The 22,383-nt window shown below is 39.2% G+C and overlaps 3 protein-coding genes and 1 long non-coding RNA gene across 7 annotated transcripts in view; 1 reads left to right on the forward strand and 3 right to left on the reverse strand.

Moving 5' to 3' along the window:
• The window catches only part of LOC136260530 (uncharacterized), an 83,965-nt gene extending 78,584 nt beyond the window's left edge, over window positions 1-5,381 (reverse strand). Inside the window, exon 1 of the mRNA XM_066054298.1 lies at window positions 5,289-5,381. Within this exon, the coding sequence (XP_065910370.1) occupies window positions 5,289-5,303 (15 nt within the window). The 5' untranslated portion in view covers window positions 5,304-5,381. The remainder of the gene's footprint in view (window positions 1-5,288) is intronic.
• Window positions 5,382-7,569: 2,188 nt separating this feature from the next.
• LOC136260532 (sugar phosphate exchanger 3-like) lies at window positions 7,570-19,243 on the reverse strand. Of its 4 annotated transcripts, XR_010703588.1 has the most exons (25): window positions 19,105-19,243; window positions 18,186-18,297; window positions 18,108-18,140; window positions 17,485-17,544; window positions 16,643-16,674; window positions 16,337-16,388; window positions 16,210-16,288; window positions 15,980-16,046; window positions 15,197-15,263; window positions 15,108-15,137; window positions 13,811-13,895; window positions 13,702-13,761; window positions 13,016-13,179; window positions 12,821-12,896; window positions 12,511-12,582; window positions 12,119-12,144; window positions 11,049-11,124; window positions 10,945-10,992; window positions 10,190-10,254; window positions 9,939-10,025; window positions 9,824-9,892; window positions 9,727-9,776; window positions 9,480-9,610; window positions 9,389-9,431; window positions 7,570-7,755 (listed from the first exon to the last, which is right to left on the reverse strand). XR_010703588.1 is itself a non-coding variant. In XM_066054303.1 (23 exons), exons 1-22 carry the CDS (start codon window positions 19,203-19,205, stop codon window positions 9,748-9,750), a joined length of 1,479 nt encoding a protein of 492 aa, XP_065910375.1. In that variant the 5' UTR covers window positions 19,206-19,243; the 3' UTR covers window positions 7,570-7,755; window positions 9,727-9,747. The 4 variants fall into 4 exon arrangements, 2 of the variants coding, with proteins under 2 accessions (XP_065910375.1, XP_065910374.1); XR_010703589.1 differs by having other exon boundaries at window positions 9,389-9,610; window positions 9,727-9,765; XM_066054303.1 differs by lacking the exons at window positions 9,389-9,431; window positions 9,480-9,610 and having other exon boundaries at window positions 9,727-9,765.
• Window positions 11,710-14,033, forward strand: LOC136260538 (uncharacterized). The gene is made up of 4 exons (XR_010703604.1): window positions 11,710-11,991; window positions 12,072-12,163; window positions 12,278-12,445; window positions 13,750-14,033. It is a non-coding gene; the product is annotated as an uncharacterized lncRNA (long non-coding RNA).
• Window positions 19,244-19,295: 52 nt separating the features above from the next.
• LOC136262318 (poly(ADP-ribose) glycohydrolase-like) lies at window positions 19,296-22,238 on the reverse strand. Its single transcript, XM_066056540.1, has 2 exons — window positions 22,143-22,238; window positions 19,296-21,222 (listed from the first exon to the last, which is right to left on the reverse strand). Exon 2 carries the CDS (start codon window positions 21,215-21,217, stop codon window positions 19,343-19,345), a length of 1,875 nt encoding a protein of 624 aa, XP_065912612.1. The 5' UTR covers window positions 21,218-21,222; window positions 22,143-22,238; the 3' UTR covers window positions 19,296-19,342.
• Between the last annotated feature and the right edge of the window lie 145 nt (window positions 22,239-22,383).

A 22,383-nucleotide genomic window follows, 5' to 3' on the forward strand; every position in this document is an offset into this window, starting at 1 on the left:
CAGTGTCAATGATGGCATCTCTACATCCCTAGCATCACTATCGTATTCCTCAGTAGACCACCTAGCAGCACTTGTGCTTAAAGTGGGTAGAGGGGCATTTCTAGTGAAAGCTGACATCAAGGAGGCATACAGAATGATTAAGGTGCATAACCAAGACTGCCATCTCCTAAGTGTGAAATGGGAGAATTCAATCTTCATATACCAGGCCTTACCATTTGGCCTATGTTCTGCCCCAAATATCTTCTCAGTGGTAGCTGACGCAATTCAGTGGATTCTTCTAAACCAAGGGATTCCCAATTTACTCCACTACCTGGATGACTTCATCCTGGTTGCCAAAAACCACTCAGAGGCCATAATCCAGAAAAATAGTTTAACAACAGCCTGGGAAAAGTTGGGGGTACCCATGGAGGTCTCAAAACTAGAGTGACCCTCTCAAACCCTCAAATTCTTGGGAATTGAAGTTGACACAGTTAACTTTCAACTACGTCTTCCGGAAGATAAACTATCTCAGCTGAAGAAGGAACTGGCCAGTCTTATCCTAGCAAGGACTGTGTCCAAGGGTGACTTGGAGAGCCTAGTGGGGTTGTTACAATTTGCAACCAAGGTCATCCGGCCTGGCCACCCCTTCTTGAGGCGACTATATTCAGCCCAAAACATCGGCAAATTACCCACTCACAACATACGCCTAAACCTCTCCACCATGGCTGACATTCTGTGGTGGCATCTCTTCATCTCCACCTGGAATGGGATATCAATGCTATGGGACTTGGGGAAACAATCGGCTGATATCACGTTGACCTCAGATGCCTCAGGCTCATGGGGATATGGAGCATACTGTCAGAACAGGTGGTTCCACTTCAAATGGAGTACACCCGACTGATGCACCTACCTATCGCCACTAAAGAGATGATACCAATTGTCATCTCAGCTGCTATCTATGGTAGCCAATGGACTGGGAAAATAGTTCACTTCCGTACTGATAACATGGCAGTAGTGCATGTAGTGCATTCTCTGTTTTGCAAAGATAGTCACCTAATGCACTTAATAAGACTACTCGTATTTTTTGCCTCATACCATAATTTTTGGTTCTTTGCCTCCCATATTGCAGGGATACACAATACAACAGCTGATGATGCTCTATCTCGCAATAATTTGCACACTTTCTTTTTACAGACACCTTTGGCTTCCCGCACTCCATCAAGAATCCCTCCACCTCTATTAACCATCGTCTCCCAAAACATCACATGGACATCCATAAGCTGGACAAAGCTGTTCGTCACTATTTTACAGCAGCTTTAGCAACCTCTTCTCATAAAACGTACAAGGCAGCAGAACACCACTACAGTCAATTTTGTCAAGACTTCAGCATTATACCCTTCTATACATCAGAATGTATCTTGTGCTATTTTGCTACATGCTTAGCTGAGCAGGGTCTGGCTCACAGCACTGTGAAGACTTATTTGTCAGGGGTTCGCCAAGTTCAAGTAGCAATGGAATTTGGTGACCCAAATGTGGGTCAGATGCCTCGGCTCAGGCAAATACTCAGAGGCATAGCTGTGGAGGCTGGTAAACGAGGTAAAGCGCCAAGAGCTCGTCTTCCAATTACCCCTACAATCCTACGAAAGATGAAAGCAGAATGGTGCATTGAAAAGGAGGGCCCATCCTACAAGTCCTCTCTGCTCTGGGCAGCCTCTACTACCAACTTTTTCTCCTTCTGCAGGTCAGGAGAGCTCACAGTACCACGAGGTAATGACTATGACCCAAATACCCATCTGTCTCTTGGGGACCTTCAAGCAGATCACAAGTCACAACCTACTACAATCTCCTTACTAATCAAGCAGTCAAAGACAGACCAAACTAGGAAAGGGGTAACAGTGGTCATCAGTAAGACAGGCGATGAACTTTGCCCAGTGTCAGCCCTCCTACACTACCTGGCACTAAAAGGAAACAAGCCTGGCCCTCTGTTCCAGTGGGAAGATGGTTCTCCTCTGTCCAAGCCAAGATTTGTGAAGGAGGTTAGGGCAGCTCTCACTGCTGCCAAGCTTCCCGCTCAGAAGTTCACGGGGCATAGTTTCCGCAGAGGGGCAGCAACAACTGCAGCAATGGCAGGTATCCAAGACTCCACAATCCAAACTCTAGGCAGATGGAAAAGCTCTGCATATCTTCTGTACATCAAGATTCATCCAAAAGCATTGGCTCAAGTCTCTCCAGTACTCTCCGGATGTTCATTCTAAACAGCATTGACAACTTCTAATATTCACCTGTACACATGCTGCCATCTTGTATTGTTTCTATATACTAGTCATGGTAATATCTCAACTTACCCCCTGGTAACTGGGGATAAATAAGCAGATAAGTGATCTCTCATTCCTCTCGTGTGGTATAGTTTTCTTTTCTTTATATTTTCTAGCCGGGGTTAACTGATCATTTGCTTTGGTGGGTAATGGTCTAATGGGCACGGTGCTCTCATATAGTTTGGGGATAAAACTGATGTGCCATGGCTAGCACATCCTATGTGGCTGGGTTATCCCCAAAATGTCTGTCAGTAGTTTACAGGAACTATTCAAGCCTGAAATCACTATCAGGACATGCTTACATGTTAGACAAGACTTTCATCACAAGCTTGTCCGGGCATTCCAATCAGGCTCACAGGTTCCTTTCCTAATCCATTTCGAGCACCACAAGAGGCCCATAATCCCATCACCCTTGTAGTCATATCCTCCTTTAGCTGTCCTGTCTCTAGTTAAACAGCTATATACACTACTGCTGGAGAGCAGCCTTACAAAGGCAGCAGTATTTTAAACTGTTTGTTTGTGGTTTGTGGCCACAAGCTTTACCTAGTCAACACAGAGAGTTTTTGAACACCAGCCTACTTGTTATGAATGTGCGAAATGTATTAAAACCAAAACTGGTTAGACGGTCTACAAATGATAGATTCCTATATGTATAGTTTATTTGCATGCAAAATTAATTAATAGCTTTCGCTATGTCTTAAAATTGAGACACAGTAGATTGTTGTTAAAAATGTGCGTTATTACTTTAGCACCATCTTAATGGGAGCCATGAAATAGTGTGTAACATTATTTGTGACCGGATTTGCAAAAAGGGGTCTTCCACACACATCCAATTCTATAAACGTGGAGGACCATACATTAGCAAGCAAGTAACACATTAACCTGAAATTTTCTCCATCCACCAAGCTATGTTGGTACTCACTACTGACTAAATCTCAAGTCAAAAGCCTTTCCCAATCTGAAGTTATGAGTTGTTAAAATTGGTAAATTGGATGTGTGTGGAAGACCCCTTTTTGTAAATCCGGTCACATTTTATTACATAGTTACATTCTTTTGGCATGACTACATCTTTAGGGTACCAGTACATTTTTATGTTTTGGCAGGACAAAATCTATGTTGTAGGCAGTTTGACAGTACACTCAAAAAAATTACTGGGAGCCCTGGAAGATCACCCTTATGGGCATATTTGACACATTAAATTAACACAGCATTATATTCCTACCCATTTAAGGGTAGAATAAACCAGATACCTTAAATTACAAGAATAATAGTTTTCTGCTATTTTCAGTAACACGTTACCATATGGGGGGAAGTTTTGATGGGCTAAATTTTTGCAGATTTCACGGTCTTGCCAAAAACCACAACAAAAGTTTCACCTGCTTTGCTAAACAATGTGGAAAGTCCCATCATCTTTTGTGGGCCACACCCACTTATTTAGATGTGCAGCACTGTCTGTAGCTAGTCATACATGGAGCCACACCCATTTTATTTATTTAAAGATGTTATAGTGTAAAAAGCAGTGACAGTACGATGACATAATCTAGCTATATTTATGCACTGATGGAACACTGGCATTTGTAGGGTCAATATCAGGAAAATCAATGTAAAGCAAATATTTTTGAAGTGCTTCTGCGTACCATAATACTGCATCAAGTAATCACTACCCAAAATATTAGTCATTCAATACCTGAAAAAGAATAATGGGGTGATTTTTCTGTACAGCTGGTTTATGAATGTAAAAATTAAATTACCTCCTAAAAACTTACTTTAGCATCTGAAAGGAACTTATTTTACCATCCCTGGATATATTAATGGTTTAGTCCTCAAACTAGGGCTGAGCGATACTGCTATTTTAGTATCATGATAGATACTAAAGCCACTATTCACGATACTGAATAGTTCACGATACTGAATAGTTCACGATACTTACACATAAGTCAATCTACATAGTGTATAGCTCAGCATTCCTGCAGGAAGCCTTTACCAAACTAACCATTATCATCCTTGTTTACAGTAACAGTTATTGTAACACATGCTTTGAGGTTATGTTATGGTGTTCACACCTTTCTACAGGGATAAGAAAGTGGGTAGGCTTTATCACTTACAAGGATTCTTAGCTAAGTACTGCATAACAAATGGATTTTTAATGACAGTAAATGTATAGGAATGGTATCACGATAGTTAATAACAAAATATTGCGATATCGATACTTTCAAAATATCGCGATATATCGTTAAAACGATAATATCGCTCAGCCCTACCTCAAACTATCTATTTTTATCATTGCTTGATTGATAAGTTCAAGTTGACATCACATTTCTTTTGCCCTACAAAAATGGCTGGCAATTTGTACGTGCGTCGCATTTTTATGACCACACCTCTTCGACAAGGAGGAACGGCTACAGCTGATTGTTTGGTCTAGTGCCGCTCGCCCCTTCACAAATAGTAAGGTTCTGGTGAAATACAAATACCAAATCATTTCAAAAGGAATTCAATTGGTACAGCACATGTAACTGCTTGTTACGTCAGATGATTACACTTCAGTTTGAACAAAAGCATTGCGTTGCCAAGGTGATTACTGTGTGAACGTCATTGGCACGCATTAATTGGCTACCGCCGAATCTGGGCGGTAGAAATGATTTAGTATCTGTATTTTACCAGAACCTTACTTTTTGCGAAGGCGGCGCCAGACTACCGATTGTTGTGAGTTAATAATCAATCAATCGTTAAACACGCGTACGTCTATATTAAATACGACACTTGACCGGTTTCTGGGCCTCAGAAAACCCTCTGGAGCCGCCCCTGGATCTACAGGTGCAAACCCTTACAAATACAAATTCTGGTGCACTCTAGACCTTGTTGTCATGTAGTCTTCGGGGGAGACTACGCTCGCTACCTTTACATGTATGATCCGACTAGCATCACAAACGCTCGCGCGAGATTATAACCATTATTAACACAATCTAGGATATGACGCATAAAACCTTCACTTACTTGCAAGTTCGACATGCCAGAAGTAGAAGTGAAGTAAGTACACAACTTCTAATACATAGTTCTTGCGCGACAACAAAAACAAGTGAAATCACGTGCATAGGATTTCGACCAATCAAATCGATTTATTTTTGAACTTCAAACTATAATTACCACACGTGACTTCCGCTTTAAATTTTGTCGACGAGCAAGAACCCGTGTAGGGGTGTTACTAAAAGGAGGAATGGGAAATTAGGAAACGGGAAATAGGAAATGGGAAACGGAGTATTTCTCTATAGTGGATTTTTGTCGTATCAGCGATATTGCTAGCAAGTGAGGGAGTCAGTGATGGTGCAAGCTGGACATATAGCCAAGTACATGGTCAAAACTTAGTATTTCAATCCATTGTTTGGCATTCTAGTGTTTGCTAGTAGTTAGTTAGGTAGTGTTAGACTGACTGGCAATGAGTAAGACTGATTGAAAGCAGCTTTCAAGTGTTCTCAGTACAGCATTGTGCAAACTCAGCCTCATTCTTCTGTCATGTGATCTCATATTTGTGTACCTCCTGCTGTGATTATTATTGTGTGATTACTCTACCCAGGATCACAAGTTCTCCTGTAATCAGCTTGTTATGTGCATGCAGTCTTGTTTTTCTTTGTATTTGTAATTGTATAGCTAGCTACATATTCCTTTGTTGGTTTTTCAGTGTACTGTGTATGTAGCTACTTGTTCACTCTGGTAAGGAAGAACTGATTACTGTGAGGTTAAATCAATAATTAATCCTGTCACTACTGGTATGTTGTATTATAATGTTGTAACTATCAGATGTAATGGTCAGTGAAGTAGTGGTAGAATGCCAAAGGAATCTCTTACACTCGGCTATCATGATCACATGTACTATATATAGCTACTACCAGCATTGCAAGGTGTAAACAGTATAAGTTACCCCGGCTAGTCCACCATACAGTTATGATAGATAGCACCAGTAGCATAGGGAGCTGAACATATACTGGTAGTACATTGGTGTCTTGACACCATCACTACCCAAGCTACTACCAGGTAGCATATAATGTCATATCCATGTACATATAATCATATTACATATGTGGTCATGCATAATGTGCCATTAGTGACTATCATATACTTTAATTCATAACTGATTTTCTTGATGCTGAATAGTGCCAAACTTCAAACCAAAAGAATTCTTGTTTGATCCAGTAGTTGCTCTAATGCCATGGCAGTAGGCTGTTTTGATGCAGTCACAGGAGAACTTGAGTTGTGACACTGGGTAACCGGAGTAACCACACTATAGTATAATCACAGCAGGAGGTAGCTACACAAATATGAGATCACATGCCAGAAGAAAAGAGTCCAATGCTAGTGAGAACACTTGAAGAGCTGCTTTCAATCAGTCTTGCTCATTGTCACTCCTGGAAGGATCGCACCGCGGCTGACTGTAGTGTAGACGCCAAATAATGCATTTATCAAGTTTCGAGTTCGACCATGCACTCGACTTTGTGTCCAGCTTGCACCTTCACTGGCGGCTTTTGAGACGCCCTCAGTTAATAGCATAGCAATACTGCAAATACGACGGAAACGCACTATACATAAATACTCCATTTCCTAATTTCCCGTTCCTCTTTTTAGTGACACCCCCTGTGGCTTGTAGCCATCTAATGGTAAATATTCTGTCACATGATCACGTAGTACGCACGTGACATAACGAAGTCTGGTGCCGCCCGCCACTTATTTTTAATCGAAGATGGTAATAATTATGAGCATGGATGAACCACCTTGTTTTCATGGGATGGAATAGATACCATTTCCACTCACTGGCTCAGCAATTCAGTGCTAGCTACAATGACTTTTCTTCAGTCAAAAAACCAGCAAGCCTCACTTTTCCTTCAAGACTAGCTACACTGGTTACTGTATGATGATAAACCTCAAATATATACTCTCAGAACAACGTGAATGAAATATTGTTAGCTATATAGCTATACTCGATTTAAAAAATCCCTGTACAATTAATACATTATTCTGATGGCATACAAAACTATGAAGATCTGTTTATTTTGTGGTTTTAGTAACTATTTGGCTAAAAACTTTCATCTAAAATTCATCCAAAATAAGTACCGTACAGCACAAAAAAAGACATAGCATTATGATGAACTAAACAACTGAGCATTTTGACGAGCAATTATTCAATGCTGTATACACAAAATGGGAAATTTGAGGGGAAATCTACCGTCCCATCTCTACCCTATATAGCATAGGTATACTGTACATACACATCACCACATGATCATTCAGTAAACCAAATACTGTGGTATCCTGTAACTACATCTGTATTCAAAGTTTCCTTTTACATTTAGACATACAGTTTTGCATAAGTTAAGATCCATACAATGAATACGTATTTTTAAAATGTTATTGGTGTTTACTTCTTGTAGAGTAACTTCTTAATCTGTTACACAACACCCCACCTAGAGACCTGTGGTAAAGTATAGCAAGTCATAAGACTACTGACAATGAAGTTAATGTGTATGCATGTCCCAGCATGAATAAGACCATCAAGCTAGTGTATGCATACGTGATATTACACAGCCACATGCCAATTTACAGTAAAACAATTAAGTATGTGTTCAATATGTGAATGATTGCAACTGCACATAGCTAGAACTGCTGAATCAGAAAAAAACCTATACCAAATATGTATAAACTTTTTTGATGGTTAAACCACATGTAAAGTTTCATATCAATATTTTCATGACAGTGTGTGTATAGCTGGGTCATCTGGATTATCCTGGTCATTTGGGTCACGCTATTTGTCCGGGTCAAGTGGGTCTTATCTACTTCACTGAATATCTGGGTCTGACCTGGATGACATCACATATGACTATAAGTTAATGAGCTCCATTGTATTGGTGGAAATGCAGTTGTAAACGCTCAACAAACTTATGTGGAGCCACATCCACCATTCAGGAATATGCTTTGCTGTCTGTGCGAGATATATAGAGTCACGCCCACTTATTGAAGCTGTTCTCTGTGGGCATGCATGGCATCATCGGATCCGTGTTGCTACTTGAAATGTAGGTAACTAACTTCTGGAAATTCTTAATTGCTGTAGCTACATGTAGACTTACATGGAGCCATACCCACTTGATAATACATATGTGGAGCCACAACCACTTGATGATACGAACGTGGAGCCACACCCACTTGATAGTACATATGACCCACTTGATAATACGTAGCTACTCACTTCTTGCAGACAATCCTTTCTATATTGTAAAAAAAAATTGCAGGGCTAACTCTATCATGAAACTTGGAACTTGTGGACTTTTAGCCTAGCTCTTGAGGCAACCCTCTATTTTAACATAGATCATTAATCCCACTAGAGTGAGATTACTATGGTTTTAATTAAACTGGGTCACATGTGGGTCAGATTCGGGTCCCATCTGGATTACTATTCGGGTCAGTGGGTCAACCGCGTCAACAGTACTGACCCACTTACAACGCTGATAAAAGCTAGTGCGTAGCTATAGCTATGTGGGGCATAGCCAGAAAATAGTACCACCACAGTTCTTCATATAAAAGCCTGGTCTTTTATTTCTTCCCGGCCATGCACAGTATTTTTGACCCAGCCTGCATGTAAAAGAATAGGGCTTATATTTGAGACCAAACATTAACTTTGGATAGGTGGGAGTATTTGAATCATGGTGGAATGCTGTGTTGTTACTAAATATAAGCAAGCAAAGTGAAGGCTCAAAATGGTTGGCATGATGCATATTTGCATGTACACAACGAGCTATTCTCATTACATCTTCACCCCTCAGATGGCTCTAAACTCTAAACTTAATGTTAGAGCCAAGAGTTGCTACCATGTAAGTGTGTGGCTAGTCTATTTACTGGTACAGTGGTAAAAAATTGTTTTGCTATTTTTATATTTGAAAATCATTATTAAAGGCAGCAATAAAGCCATACAGTTAATGCTGGAACCTTTGAATCTTGAATTAAGCTTGGCTGAGCTGTCTAGCTAGTTGTGCACAATATTTGCAGAATTGATGCACTACAAAAATGGTGGTAAGTGACTAGCCAATAACAAAAAATATACTGCAATTCACTTTCTTTGTTGCATGCTGAATAGATTTGGTGCTACAGTTGCATCTGAAACAAGGTGGATAGACAATTGGTTTATAATAATGACACTCTTACACAAGTGGCAAATTTGGTTCAGGATCATCAAAGAGTAATTCTTCACTGTCAGCATTTAGGTCATCATAATCACCAATAACTTGTAGTTTTTGTGACCATATCTGCTAGCTATGCAGCTGGAGTGAGCCTTGCTTTTGTGAACAAAAATTAGTGGGGAGATAAGTGTCTACCCTCCATAATTATTGTGGTTTGTTTTACGCAGATTATCAAACACAATAAAACTATTGTGTGCACACTACAAACATACCTTATGTCCCTGTAGAAGAGTTCACTGAGGAATAATGCACTACAGAACAGCTATGAATTGAATGTTGAACACTTTACTGGAACAATAAGAAGCTTACCATTCCCATTAAGAAATAAAACACCCATTCCCATCCATTAGTCTTGATATTGATGATCGGAATAATTGTCTATAGTGACATGATCATGACATATCTCATCATCACATTAACATACCTGACCAATGGCTGCTCCTACACTACCAGTACCATCGATGATTCCAGTTACTGTGGATAGTGCCTCACTGTCTCCTTTAAGAGCCGGCTATACAGAGATGCAAAAGCTATTACACATGAAAATGGCTGGAACATCTATACAGTACATATGTTCACATCAACACAGACCAATGCTAAAGTCAATACCAGTAGCTAACAAAAAGCTACCAGGCTATACAGTACACACAATTCAGTCTACAAGTAGTTATCTACCTGCTTTCCCAGATCAGCAGAAATGGCTGAACTAATCAAATTTGCAGGTCCTCCAACGAACACCCCTATAAATATTATGCAGCACAAAGAGGTGAAACAAATTAAGGTATGTTCATACTATATATGGTATCATGTACATGCCACACAACAACAAGCACATTTATGTACAGTGACTACATGCAGTCATACACACAAAAGAAAGTACATACACAAGCATGCACAATAAACACAATAAACACACATTCTAGATAAAAGCAAAGCATTTAGTTACTGTGCTAGCAGTCAATCATCTAGCACTGGGACACCCGCGCACTGCTCAGGTCAGCGAAGGCAAATTCTCCTGGTAACCTGCAGAGGGCCGTACCATGCATGTTTCACAGGTAGGCACCCAAAGTCCTAGACCTTCACCCACTGTATGACACATGGCAGTTGGCATTTCCTTCCCCAATTGACAATAGGTTGCCAGTTCCCCATTTAAACAGTTAAGTGTACTGGAGCAATGAGAGTCTGCTCAAGGAAACAACAAAACAGCTAGGTATAACCGGGCATCAACTCTCAATTAACAGCTGGTTCTGGTTATGTTGCCTCACTTACTCACACATTACACACATGCACACACTGTCACACACAAGCATGCATATAATACACACACAATACACATGCATGTAACCTACACACATGCATGCGCACACACAACACATACACACACACACACACACACACACACACACACACACACACACACACACACACACCTGCCATAGCCATCAAAATAGCATTCTTAGTTGGAGTGTCACCATATGCTAAACAAACAGCTTACATAATAACATGTAATGATTTATCCATTTATTTACTTTACCTTGGTAGACAAATAGGAAACCCATCGCAGATAATAGCATAGTTACTACAATGGGACATCTTCTACCAACTAAATCCTGGTGTTATGATAACAGAAAAATAATTACAACAATTAGCAACTTGCATGCTACAGTATTTACATATATTGCTATAGTCTCATAAAAATTCTGCTCATAAGGAGTGACTGTACTGTATGCTCCCTTGAAATCGTAAATGGGAAGATTTACAGCGTCTCTACAAAGTCCATGTAGGTACAAGTGCACATATCCTTATATAAAATTGCAGAGAAGGAGTAAAAACTAACCTTGTTCCTCAATAAGATGTAAGTACTAAAATGTATAATACAATGCATGTTTCATCCTGGTACTTAAAATTTAAAATGTGACTGAATTTGACAAAACAAGGCTTCGACGCACAAAACTTTGTTAGGAGATATGGCGATTTTAGGTAATCATTGTGTAATAACTTCCCAGTGCCTACAGCTGTGCAAACAAAACTTGTACCAATTATTCATCTGTCTACTAGCCATCACTGAGTGGGTATATAAATTTCTGATACACAAAATTTGCCCTGTTTTGGTCAGCTTTTTTCGAGCGGGTAATAATATCACAGGTGGTAGTAATAGGGTGGGAGGGTGGGCTTAATATAAGGGTATAAAATGAAGTAAGAAGACAAATGAAATCCAGAGGCCACGCTGGGCCCTCCATGGCCCTCAAATCTCTCCAAATTGACTGAGAACACTATTGGCGAGCTCTCTGTGAAGTCCCAGCTCACCACACACCATTATCACAAAGCCATGGCCATTTAATGGCGCCAATCTCCCACTCGTGGCTTTGACAGGGTCGGAAGAAAGCTGCTACAGAAACCAGACTTGCCAGTCCTGAAGGAAGTACAGTGTGGAATATGATAGTGTGTTAGACCAGCAATCCATTTCTGGTAAAAACGTAAGTTTGATTTTGTGTGTGTGGAAGCCTGGTTATATGAAATCCGGTCACAAATTACTTTTATGAAACTGTTTCAACAGATAATAGCCCTACTGATAACACTCATCCAAAGCATATGACAACTTACTGAAATAATTCCTCCAACTATGCCACCTGTGGAACAATAAAGAAAGTAAACAAATCATACACAGTTAAAGTATGCACTACTCTCAATAATTACAGATACATGACCGTACATGACAGAGTAGAGTTTCAACATTGTGCCATAAAGTACATAATTTTACAGGTGTATACAATGCAATGACCAGCACTTTCACTTCTACAAGGATATACGGAATCCCCTAGTTGGAAAGACTTTAAATTGTGAGAGAAAATCTAGAAGAGCAAGAGACCCTTTCATGGTAATGTCATGGCACTGCAAAAGGGCAGAGCTCATTGATCATCTAGGATAGATGTGAGTTATACATGAAATTGCTTTCAGCTCAGTTCTTTGTTAATACCAGCTACACATATACACACCTATTATTCCACCCACATCATACAGTGTTGATAGAAGTGCAGCCTCAGTTGGAGTGGCCCATGATGGGTAGGCTAATACATACATACAATGATTATCAGGTAGCAAACTATGTAACATGTGCAATAATTGTACAATAGAATCTTGTGTGTAAAAGAGAAACCACACACACACACACACGCACGCACACACACACGCACGCACGCACGCACGCACGCACACACACACTCACACAACACCCATACACACACGCACACACACACTACACAAGCACACGTACATAAACAAATACACACACACAAACACAATCACCTTTATTAAGATAATACGGTAACCAAAAGAAGAATGAGTAGTTGACAAGCTTGAGACAAGCATAAGATAAAGCATACTACAACAACAAGAACACAATAGTTTACAACTATAGTTATTAATTCAAAAGCTACACTGTACATACAAAATAGTACACAACACAGAGGTGGTGTACATAATACTACAACTATGTCTCACCACGGCAACTCCAGGTATACAAAATGCTTTAAAGAAATGCACTACTCTGTTTTGTGTCTGTTGTTTAGTGGAGTATACCATCACAGAGTGATCTGGTGATGTGGGGATATCAGGATCACTGGTAGGCTTCAGTAATGGGGTGACTTCACGTTGATCATTATCATCTAACATAATATGTACAATGTGGTCAGGATGTTACATAATCACTTCCAATTATACAAACTTGTAAATGTACGAAGCATTTCAATCTGAAGATCCATTTATCTACACAAAATAATTTCTAGTATGGGTCCTTTTAGAAAGCATCAAAGAAGTTGCAGTACTTGCAATGTGGTAAGATTGTAGAGACTTAAGGGTTGATCCTGAGACTGTTTTGTGTTTCTACATTCCAAATTTCCTATCAGACTATTTGACTGTTCAATCAATCCTCTTTAATACACTCCAATACAGTATGTACCCTACTACTTTACCAGTTTGATACTGGAGGACAAATTTCATTATGATTAAGAATGCACACCCCCTTTTCTCTTCCCACATTTAATAGCACTTCAGATCCTAAGCTCCCCTCCCCCTTCAATGGCCTATATCACAGTATATACAACAAGAAAAATCATGTGATGTTAATGCATGCAATTGCAACTACTAGCCTGTGATTGTGTCTATGAACAACATACAGTACAACTTACCAACTAGATTAGCCTTGACATTAATTGTCAGATTATCTTTTCCATCAGGTGATGATAGTCCTGCAGGAGAAGTGAGAAGGGGCTAGAAATCACATTGAGCCACACCCACCAACACATTTTGGATGCTCAACAATAGTGAAGAACATCACAATTCCAGCCAGAAACAATGGAACACTTGTCACCAGAAAGGCATACTGGAATATAAAAAAAGAATTAAGAACACTTGAACTCTATATGATGCGTGTATTGAACCATCAACCAATTAATACACAGTTACTAATACATTAATCATTTAACTGCTCTTAAAAGTACAGCAAACATGTTACAAATGGCACAAACTACATCTTGAGATTTCCCACTACATATGTTGTGTAGCACTAGAGTCCACTTTAGGATGAAAGCCATGGATATAGGTAACATCACTAGACAACGGGATGAGAGCCAATGATAGATAGCATCAAAAAGCAATGGGAAACACAACTAGTTACAGATAGAATTTCCCTTGGATATGTCTTATTAATATATCGTATTTAGCCATTTTCGTACATTCCTCGAATCCCATTCTAATATTTCTCCAGTATCTATAGAAACAAAGGAGTTGGGTAGCCAAGTTTCAGCTTTTATGATGAACAGTCTTGGAGTTATAGTGCTAGGCAGTTGGAACAGCAATAATTTTGATTTGTACAGCAAATAATTTACAGACGTTTAAATAATTGATCATAACTCACAACTGAAACAAACAGCTACAAAGACGGGACTTGGCTTAACCTGTTCACCATGAACTGGCAAATCTATCAAGGTATGGTACTGTCCTTGTACTCCTTCATGTGGAGAAAGAAGAAGACCATTCCAACAAAGAAATGATGATGGAAAACTCTGTAGCACCCATAACTTATGTATCTTTTAATGTACGAACACTAAAAAAGAATTTCTTGCTCTCCATGAACAGGCAAATCCAATGGTGTATAGGTTTTAATGTCTTGAGGTTTGCTTCAATGATCAAAATGTGCATAATTTTTTTATCATAAAAGACTGAAACTTTGGCTGCCCACTTCTTGTTACTACATGTAGAGAACAGAGGAGCAATAAAATGGAATTTGAGGAATATGAAAAACGGCCTGTTATTACTTGGCTGGTCATATATATAGTATATACACACAGAAATGCATTTACATAAATAATGTATCCCTCCAACATCATTATAGGACTGATAAATTCCTCATACTCAAATTACAGTAATATAATCACAAACACGTGCACACACACACCACACGCACACGCACACACATACAATTAATACATACACACACATGTGGGTGTGTATACACACAAGCATACATGCACGCACACACTTAAGTATACACACACATACGGTACGTATATGCACTTTCTACACTTATCTCAACCTGGTATCCATAATGGAGTACAGAGGCAGCCTATATCATCACAACACATACAGTGTTATATGGTGGACATGACCAGAACTGTATCTCACCAAGAAGGCACCGATGATGTTACCAACTGATGCATTAGCACTCCACACTCCAAATATTACTCCATGACTATGTGAAGTACAGTATGGGAAACAAACAAGACATAGCAAAATGTATAAAACACACATTAGGGACAAATACTCTAGTCTAGCGTGACTGTAATCTGAGATGTAACTGAGAGGAAGCAAATATGAATTAGTCCTGTTGTTAATACATAAACTCCCCTCACTGTATCTCTTATCTCGACAATTTATGATAACGGTGAACATTTTATAAGTACTGCTACAGGTATCTAATCCCTCTTATAGTACTGCAAGCACTTCAAATAGTATTGTGGTATCTACATACATTAATTACTCTAAGGAAAATGTTGATATGGAAGTTACGACTCAGACACTCGTTGGAACTACAAAAGGAACATGCCACATGTGAGTTTGTTATAGTGGCATGAAATTGTAGCCATACACTGATATGTTTTTCCTCTAGCCTTTTGGCTGTAACAAACAAGGCAGTGATTTTTTTAAATCAATATTAGGCCTTCTTAAAGTGTTGCTTTGTTTCTAACACTAGAATTGATGCTAAGAGTCTTCTTAAAAGTTGTTGTTGTTGTTGTTGTTGTTTTTTTTGTTTTTTTTTTGTTTTTTTTGAATGGCAGCATTTTGGAGGCACAATTCATTTTAGGGGTAACCCTACTAAACAGTACTACCGTACCATTTGATAAACATCTTGTAAAACACCTTTACATAATTATGCAAATACACAAATGAGAGCACAAGTATACACACCTTCCTTTACCAAACCAATTTCCCATGATGGCTACAGTAGTTGGCCAACCAGCAGATTGCAATAATCCTGTTAGGAGGACATTAAAATTAACTATATTCATATAATGTTAATGTAAGTAATCAACTCTACCAAAAAAAAAAAACAATAGCAAGTATTTTAAGACTACAAGTAGTACATACACATTATACAGCCACTACAAATACTCTAATAACATTACATACTCACGTACCATTCAGTCCCCACAATACACCATAGTAGTAGACAGAGTATACACCTGCCCACTTGCCAACACATCCAAATGTGAACACCTTGTGATAGGATGACATTACAATGAGATATCAAACTGTAAAGCTAACCATTATTGCTGAGAGCATCATTCCACTACACAGCACATAGCGTAAATTATACCTACAAATATACACAATCATTTATTTAATTGACAAGGTAAACAGAACAGGCAGAATAAATAAACAATCTAATAACAATAGTATTAGTTGGATTGCACCAAGTCAAATTGTGTCTTCATATACACAAGACACTTGTTGACTTTGAGAGCACTATAAATTAGATTTGGTTCACCTCAAGCAAAACAAATTATTGAGATTTGCTCGTAGGAGGGGATCCCTGAAAACAGAGTACCTCTTGCATACAAATATACGTACCTGTCACCTAAGAAGCCACTGATGTACAGTCCCTATAAACATAGACCATGTTGATAAACAGAGATATGTAATTATTCTTTACATCATCATCATTATTATTCAGCTTGTGTACACATACATACAGGTTCTATCTGTACTGTAGTTTCTTAAGGTGGTTGAGTTGTGTAATATACATTACACATATACAGTGTATCTTGTCTCAAACTTTTGCATACTACATCATATCACAGAACAAGCTGATGCCTTCTAACTCTATACTGCTCAGCTGTCAGATTATCTTATTAACAAACTCTAGCTTTAGCAGTAAACACAAACAAGTTACTACATTATGGTGTGACAAATTGTTATAAACACGTCACAAATTGGACTTTGGAAAGTTAGTGGTCCATGGCCAAGCGAGATCGAAAAGTTGATCATAGACAATGGTCCCTGCTTAACATACATAATGCAAATATTAGTAACTTCTACTCTCTTCTAGCAACAAAAAGCTCAACAAATATGGAAAATAAGTACATATATTATCTAACAATGTATACCTGGGGCTGAAACAAACACTGCAAATATTTGGGATTTGGAACTTGAGTACTCATAAAGATCACATTACAAGATGTGTTAGTCATCATGAAATGACACCATGAAGACTATAGAGATTGATTGGTGGTAGTTTTAATATTTATTGTTTATCAAGAAATTACAAACTGCTTAGAATGTGGTATAAAACACATCACATTGGTGTGACTACAAGTAGCTAGTCTAAATATCCATGACTGTTTCAGCCCTATAACTAGATTATAGTAGTACACACGTAAAGATTACAAAAGCTCTTATATATATCAACTCACTACTGCATAGCAGAATAAAAAGGTGGTATCCAGGTTTCCAAGGTAAATCTCAGTTTTATCCTAGTGTAGTAAGCAAACAACATCTACATAACCACTATAAATTGCACTACACTGAAGAAGGCTTTTGTCTTCTTTACTTTGTATGTGTGTGCATACACGCGTGGGTAGGTGTGTGCATGTGTGTGTGTGTGTGCATGCCTGTGTGTGGTGATTATTGAATTTAAAAAATCCATGAGTACATGTACGTAAGTATATAGTATCCCAACATTCAATAAAACACTCACAAACACATGTGTACACAATACACTACTCATCAAGCAGCAACCATGATTACAACACGCACATGCACACACACACACACACACACACACACACACACACACACACACACACACACACACACACACACACACACACACACACACACACACACACACACACACACACACACACACACACACACACACACACACACACACACACACACACACACACACACACACACACACACACACACACACACACACACACACACACACACACACACACACACACACACACACACACACACACACACCTATGCACTTAACATACATACATAGGTGTGTATTTAGCTGACATACCTCATTAGGAAAGAAATTGTGGTCATCCCAAACCTGTGAGTACACAAATGATGGAAGCTACCAAGTAATACAGGTCACCTCTGGTGGGTATAGTCCATCATATCTGGAATGGTTGGAAGGTGTCCATTCATCTTCTAACAAACTCTTCACATTACTGAATGTCTTACGAGTGGCATGAAATAGTGCATAACTACATTGTATTAGGATAATACAGTACATGGATTAATGTACACTAATTAACTAGATCAAAGAAAGTACTTAGGGCATACAACCATATGGAGCCAACTAGCTATAGTAAAACGTCAGTGGAACTATAAGCTTGACTAGCCCATTATTTTTTATCTACTGTCCACAAAATCCGATCTCATCAAGCTCCTTAATCCGAGGCGTACAGTACAAGGGGGTGCCATTCCAATATACCCTGTGCTCTGATTTTCGTCCTTGGTCAACCTCGAAAATAAGCTTTGACCCTTGATTTACGGTAAAATCCATGCTTGACCCGCAATTTTTTGTAAATTTTTGCTAAAATACAGTTATGTTCTAATTCTAAAGTATCAATTGTGGTATGCACTTTACAAATGAACTTGTCTTTTGACCTACTGCAAATTTCTTGCTTGACTTTAGACTTTCGTTTTGACCATGGACAAAGATCAGAATACAGTGTGCCACCCACTTCATTCCAAGAAGTTACTACAGAACATAGATAATATATACCTTATTATCTATGTACAGAACAAGTCACACAAAAGTGCTACTTCAGTTTCTAATAAAGCAGTCAGTGTGAAATAGGTTTCAGGCGAGGGTTTTAGGTAATCAAAAGATTGGGTACCTACTACAGTGACTGACAGTTTGGTAAGCACAAACAACAGCTCTATTATGAAAACAATCACAGCAACAGCTTCGTGGTTCGGTGAAGGCCTGCCATGAACTGCTGCTAACCGGTCACCCGTTATCGAGCCCGTTATAGCTACAACACGATCTATTATTTGTTCTTTACCTCATAAAGGTGAAGAAGAAGACAGACAGGTGATAGTACGTATAGGTGTTCCACACGTCACGGAAATTTTGAGCACATCGTCCACCTCGAGGTCCACCCATTGCTCTAAAATATTAGAGTCCCACTATTACGCAATTCAGCTGCAATTGCTGTTTAGCTTTTTTCGCCCTTTGAAGTTATGACGCATAATGTAATTTAAAGATAAATACCCATACATATAAATTCAGCATTACAAAATCTAACACAAATCTTGTGAGTACTGTAAGGTTTGGCTATCATCACTACTACTATTATTATTAGCATACAATCTAAAAATAAAATCATACAATTCTACTCCACCACGAAGGGTTTGCCTGTTAGCCTTAGCCTGACTAACAACCTCCTTGTGATATCTCAATAGTAGACTCCACACTGTAGATACATCAAGATCTTGTTCAACAAACAACTGGTGAATAAGTGAGATGTCTTTAGCTAACTTGTCATCTCCGAAAGTGAAATAGACGACGTCTCTTTTGGCCAGGGCAGCAGCCATCAACTGTAGCACAGCCTTCAAGTGGGTGTCTCCACCAAAAGCACCACACCCCCAATTACCAGTGGCTACAGCCATCTTGCCTGAAGCTCCAGCTACATCAGTAGCAAACGACACATGAAGTTTGTTTAATTCCCTTAGTAATAAGCCAGGTTTAAACTGGGACCCATAGTCATAGAAAATGAGTGCATCCATGGCAAATATCTGTGTTTGTTTTCTACCCCAATTATCTGTGATGGTAGCATCAACGCAATCTCCTGACCAAGCAAATGTGTCTGCATACCCGGTGTAATTGCTGAACCTCTCAGCCCCAGTGATAATCAAGCATTCATTGGCATCCATCACTTCTGTGAAAAGCCTTGACAGTAACAATTCAGGACAAATGACAAATCTGATTTCCTCCTGCACACAACCTTCGTTTAAAACACCTCCACCAATAAACTTATTTGCAAAGTCCGCCTGAAGCATTCCATGTCCATTATCTTCAATAGTCCCCTTCGCAGTGACATGTAACTTGGTGAACGTGACATTATCACACTTGTCCCAGGACGGTAGATCTGTGATACACTGTCTCTGGAATGTGACATTACCTGTGGGTGGGGTAGCTACCACTCTGTTAAAGTAGTGGATCAAACATTTTAGCTTCTCAACTTTTCTAGTTTTCACACTCTTCGCAGGACCTGAGTAAAGGGAGTTAAAGTGGATGGAAGGATAAGACCCATATTCTGATGATCGTTGCATTGTGTTACGTCTAGGGTAGGTACAGAAGAAGGCATGAACAAGTAGACAAGTTGCCTGGTATTGTGACATTGTTATTGAGTAGTTCTGCTGTCTTTTTAACAATGGAACTGCATGTGTAACAATATTGGGTAGGTCTAAAGCCATCTCGATCATACCAGGTAGGGTTATACGAAAAAAATAATCAGCATCACTTTTAGACAACTCTTTATTGAACAGTGCATGGAGACTATTAAAATTCCACTTCCCAGAATATCGTGAGTTGTAGCTTAAAATAGACTTCTCCAGGTCATAAGAATTTAGTATGGGTTTCCTTAAGGAGCTCTCAATAAGAGGCCACCTGTGAACTAGTGACTCACTCTTACCATCATACATTGGGTAAACACTTTCACTAGAACAAGGCATCCTCACATGGTTCTTATCCCATACATCCTTAAACTTATCTGGATAAGGAAGAGGTGGTTTCCCAGGTGGAGACCTTGGCTTGAACAACACAGAATGTGTTGGAGTTGCTCTAAGTGGTTCAAGGGTGGGCCAGGCTGATGGACCAAATGTGATCTCATTCAATGGACTTCCGTAATATTTGGAAGGTGATTGCACTGGATGAGATCCTGACTGGCTATCCACAGGTTTAGGCTTCGGCTCTTCCTCCCGATTGTCTATTAGGAACTCATCAACTTGTTCAGCTGTTAAGTCAACTGTGTAATCTAATGTCGGAGAAGATGATGGGTTGAGCTTTGGGGAAGCTGAAGGGCTACTTGATGCCATCTTGGATTTCCTGCCTTGTAACTTGAAGCTTTCTAATAATGATGATTGGCGGACTCTCTTTACAGGTGGACCACTCATCAAGTCTGTAATCAACATGTAATATTCAATAACAGCTAACTAAATGCAACTGTCGCTAAGAACAGTAAGCCTCACTTGTAATTCTTTAATACTGCCACCCCACTATGTCAAGTAGGGCCCAAACATAGCTAAGTTGCACTTCATAACCTCATTAACTATAGCAAACAATTATTGAAGCCGTCCCGTAGTTGGCCCTTAATGACATAGGTTGATTTTTAAAGGTACTTGGATTTACATACGTACATACCTGTCAACAGTAGTGGTAAGATGAGTCGACAACTCCAAAAGCCTCACCTATACAGGTGCTGCCATTACCTTTGGCACAAGACCAGACTACAACCATTAGCTACCATACCCATATGACAAGCTGTTGCTCAAATGTTTTGCCTATAATAATCTTATATGCTTGGCAACAAACATTGCTGTGAAACCAGTTAAACAGTGTTCTTGGCCTGCTTCCCCATTTTTTTTTAGGTATACAGCACTCTTTTTGTGGACAGGAATGGATCAGTAGGGGTCAGCACAAAACCTGTTCAATAAGGTATAGCCTTAAATACAAAATAACAGATAGTAAATTCCTCAGCCATTTGAAATAACTATAATAGACTCGATGATAGGTTCATAGCATAAACCTCACACTGCTGCAAAGAACAGCCCTATATTAGCTGCAAGGATAAACTAGTAGTTATTCACTTACTAATGGCTCCTTTACAACACTTCAAATGTTCTACAAGCCATCAACCATTTACCATGTACATGCAGCCATAGATAATGTATGCGTTTTCAATGTACACATTATCTATGATGCAGCCTACATTAATTAAATTTTTTTTGAATTGTTACTTTTACAGCCTACATTAAAGGCAACATTATATCAAAGACGTAGTTACAATCATTATTCCCTTAGACGCACAGATTAACTTACTCGCTCGAGTGATGGGCGGTGACGTCTTCCCGAGCGTCTTCCGCTTTTTTTTTGCTCAATGCGCATTAATTAGAACTGTGTGCATTAATTGGAAAGTGTTTGTGCAAGAAAAGTAAATAGAAGGAAAGTTGGGGAGAATAAGGTGTAGATGAGATTTATTGTGTCATGTGTGCGTATTAAAGTGTGACTTTTAGTACTTGGGTACTGCATGGTCTCATTGCAACATGTAGGACCAGTGCAC

This window comes from Dysidea avara, chromosome 7, assembly GCF_963678975.1.
Source record: "Dysidea avara chromosome 7, odDysAvar1.4, whole genome shotgun sequence".
NCBI classification, from domain to species: Eukaryota; Metazoa; Porifera; class Demospongiae; order Dictyoceratida; family Dysideidae; genus Dysidea; species Dysidea avara.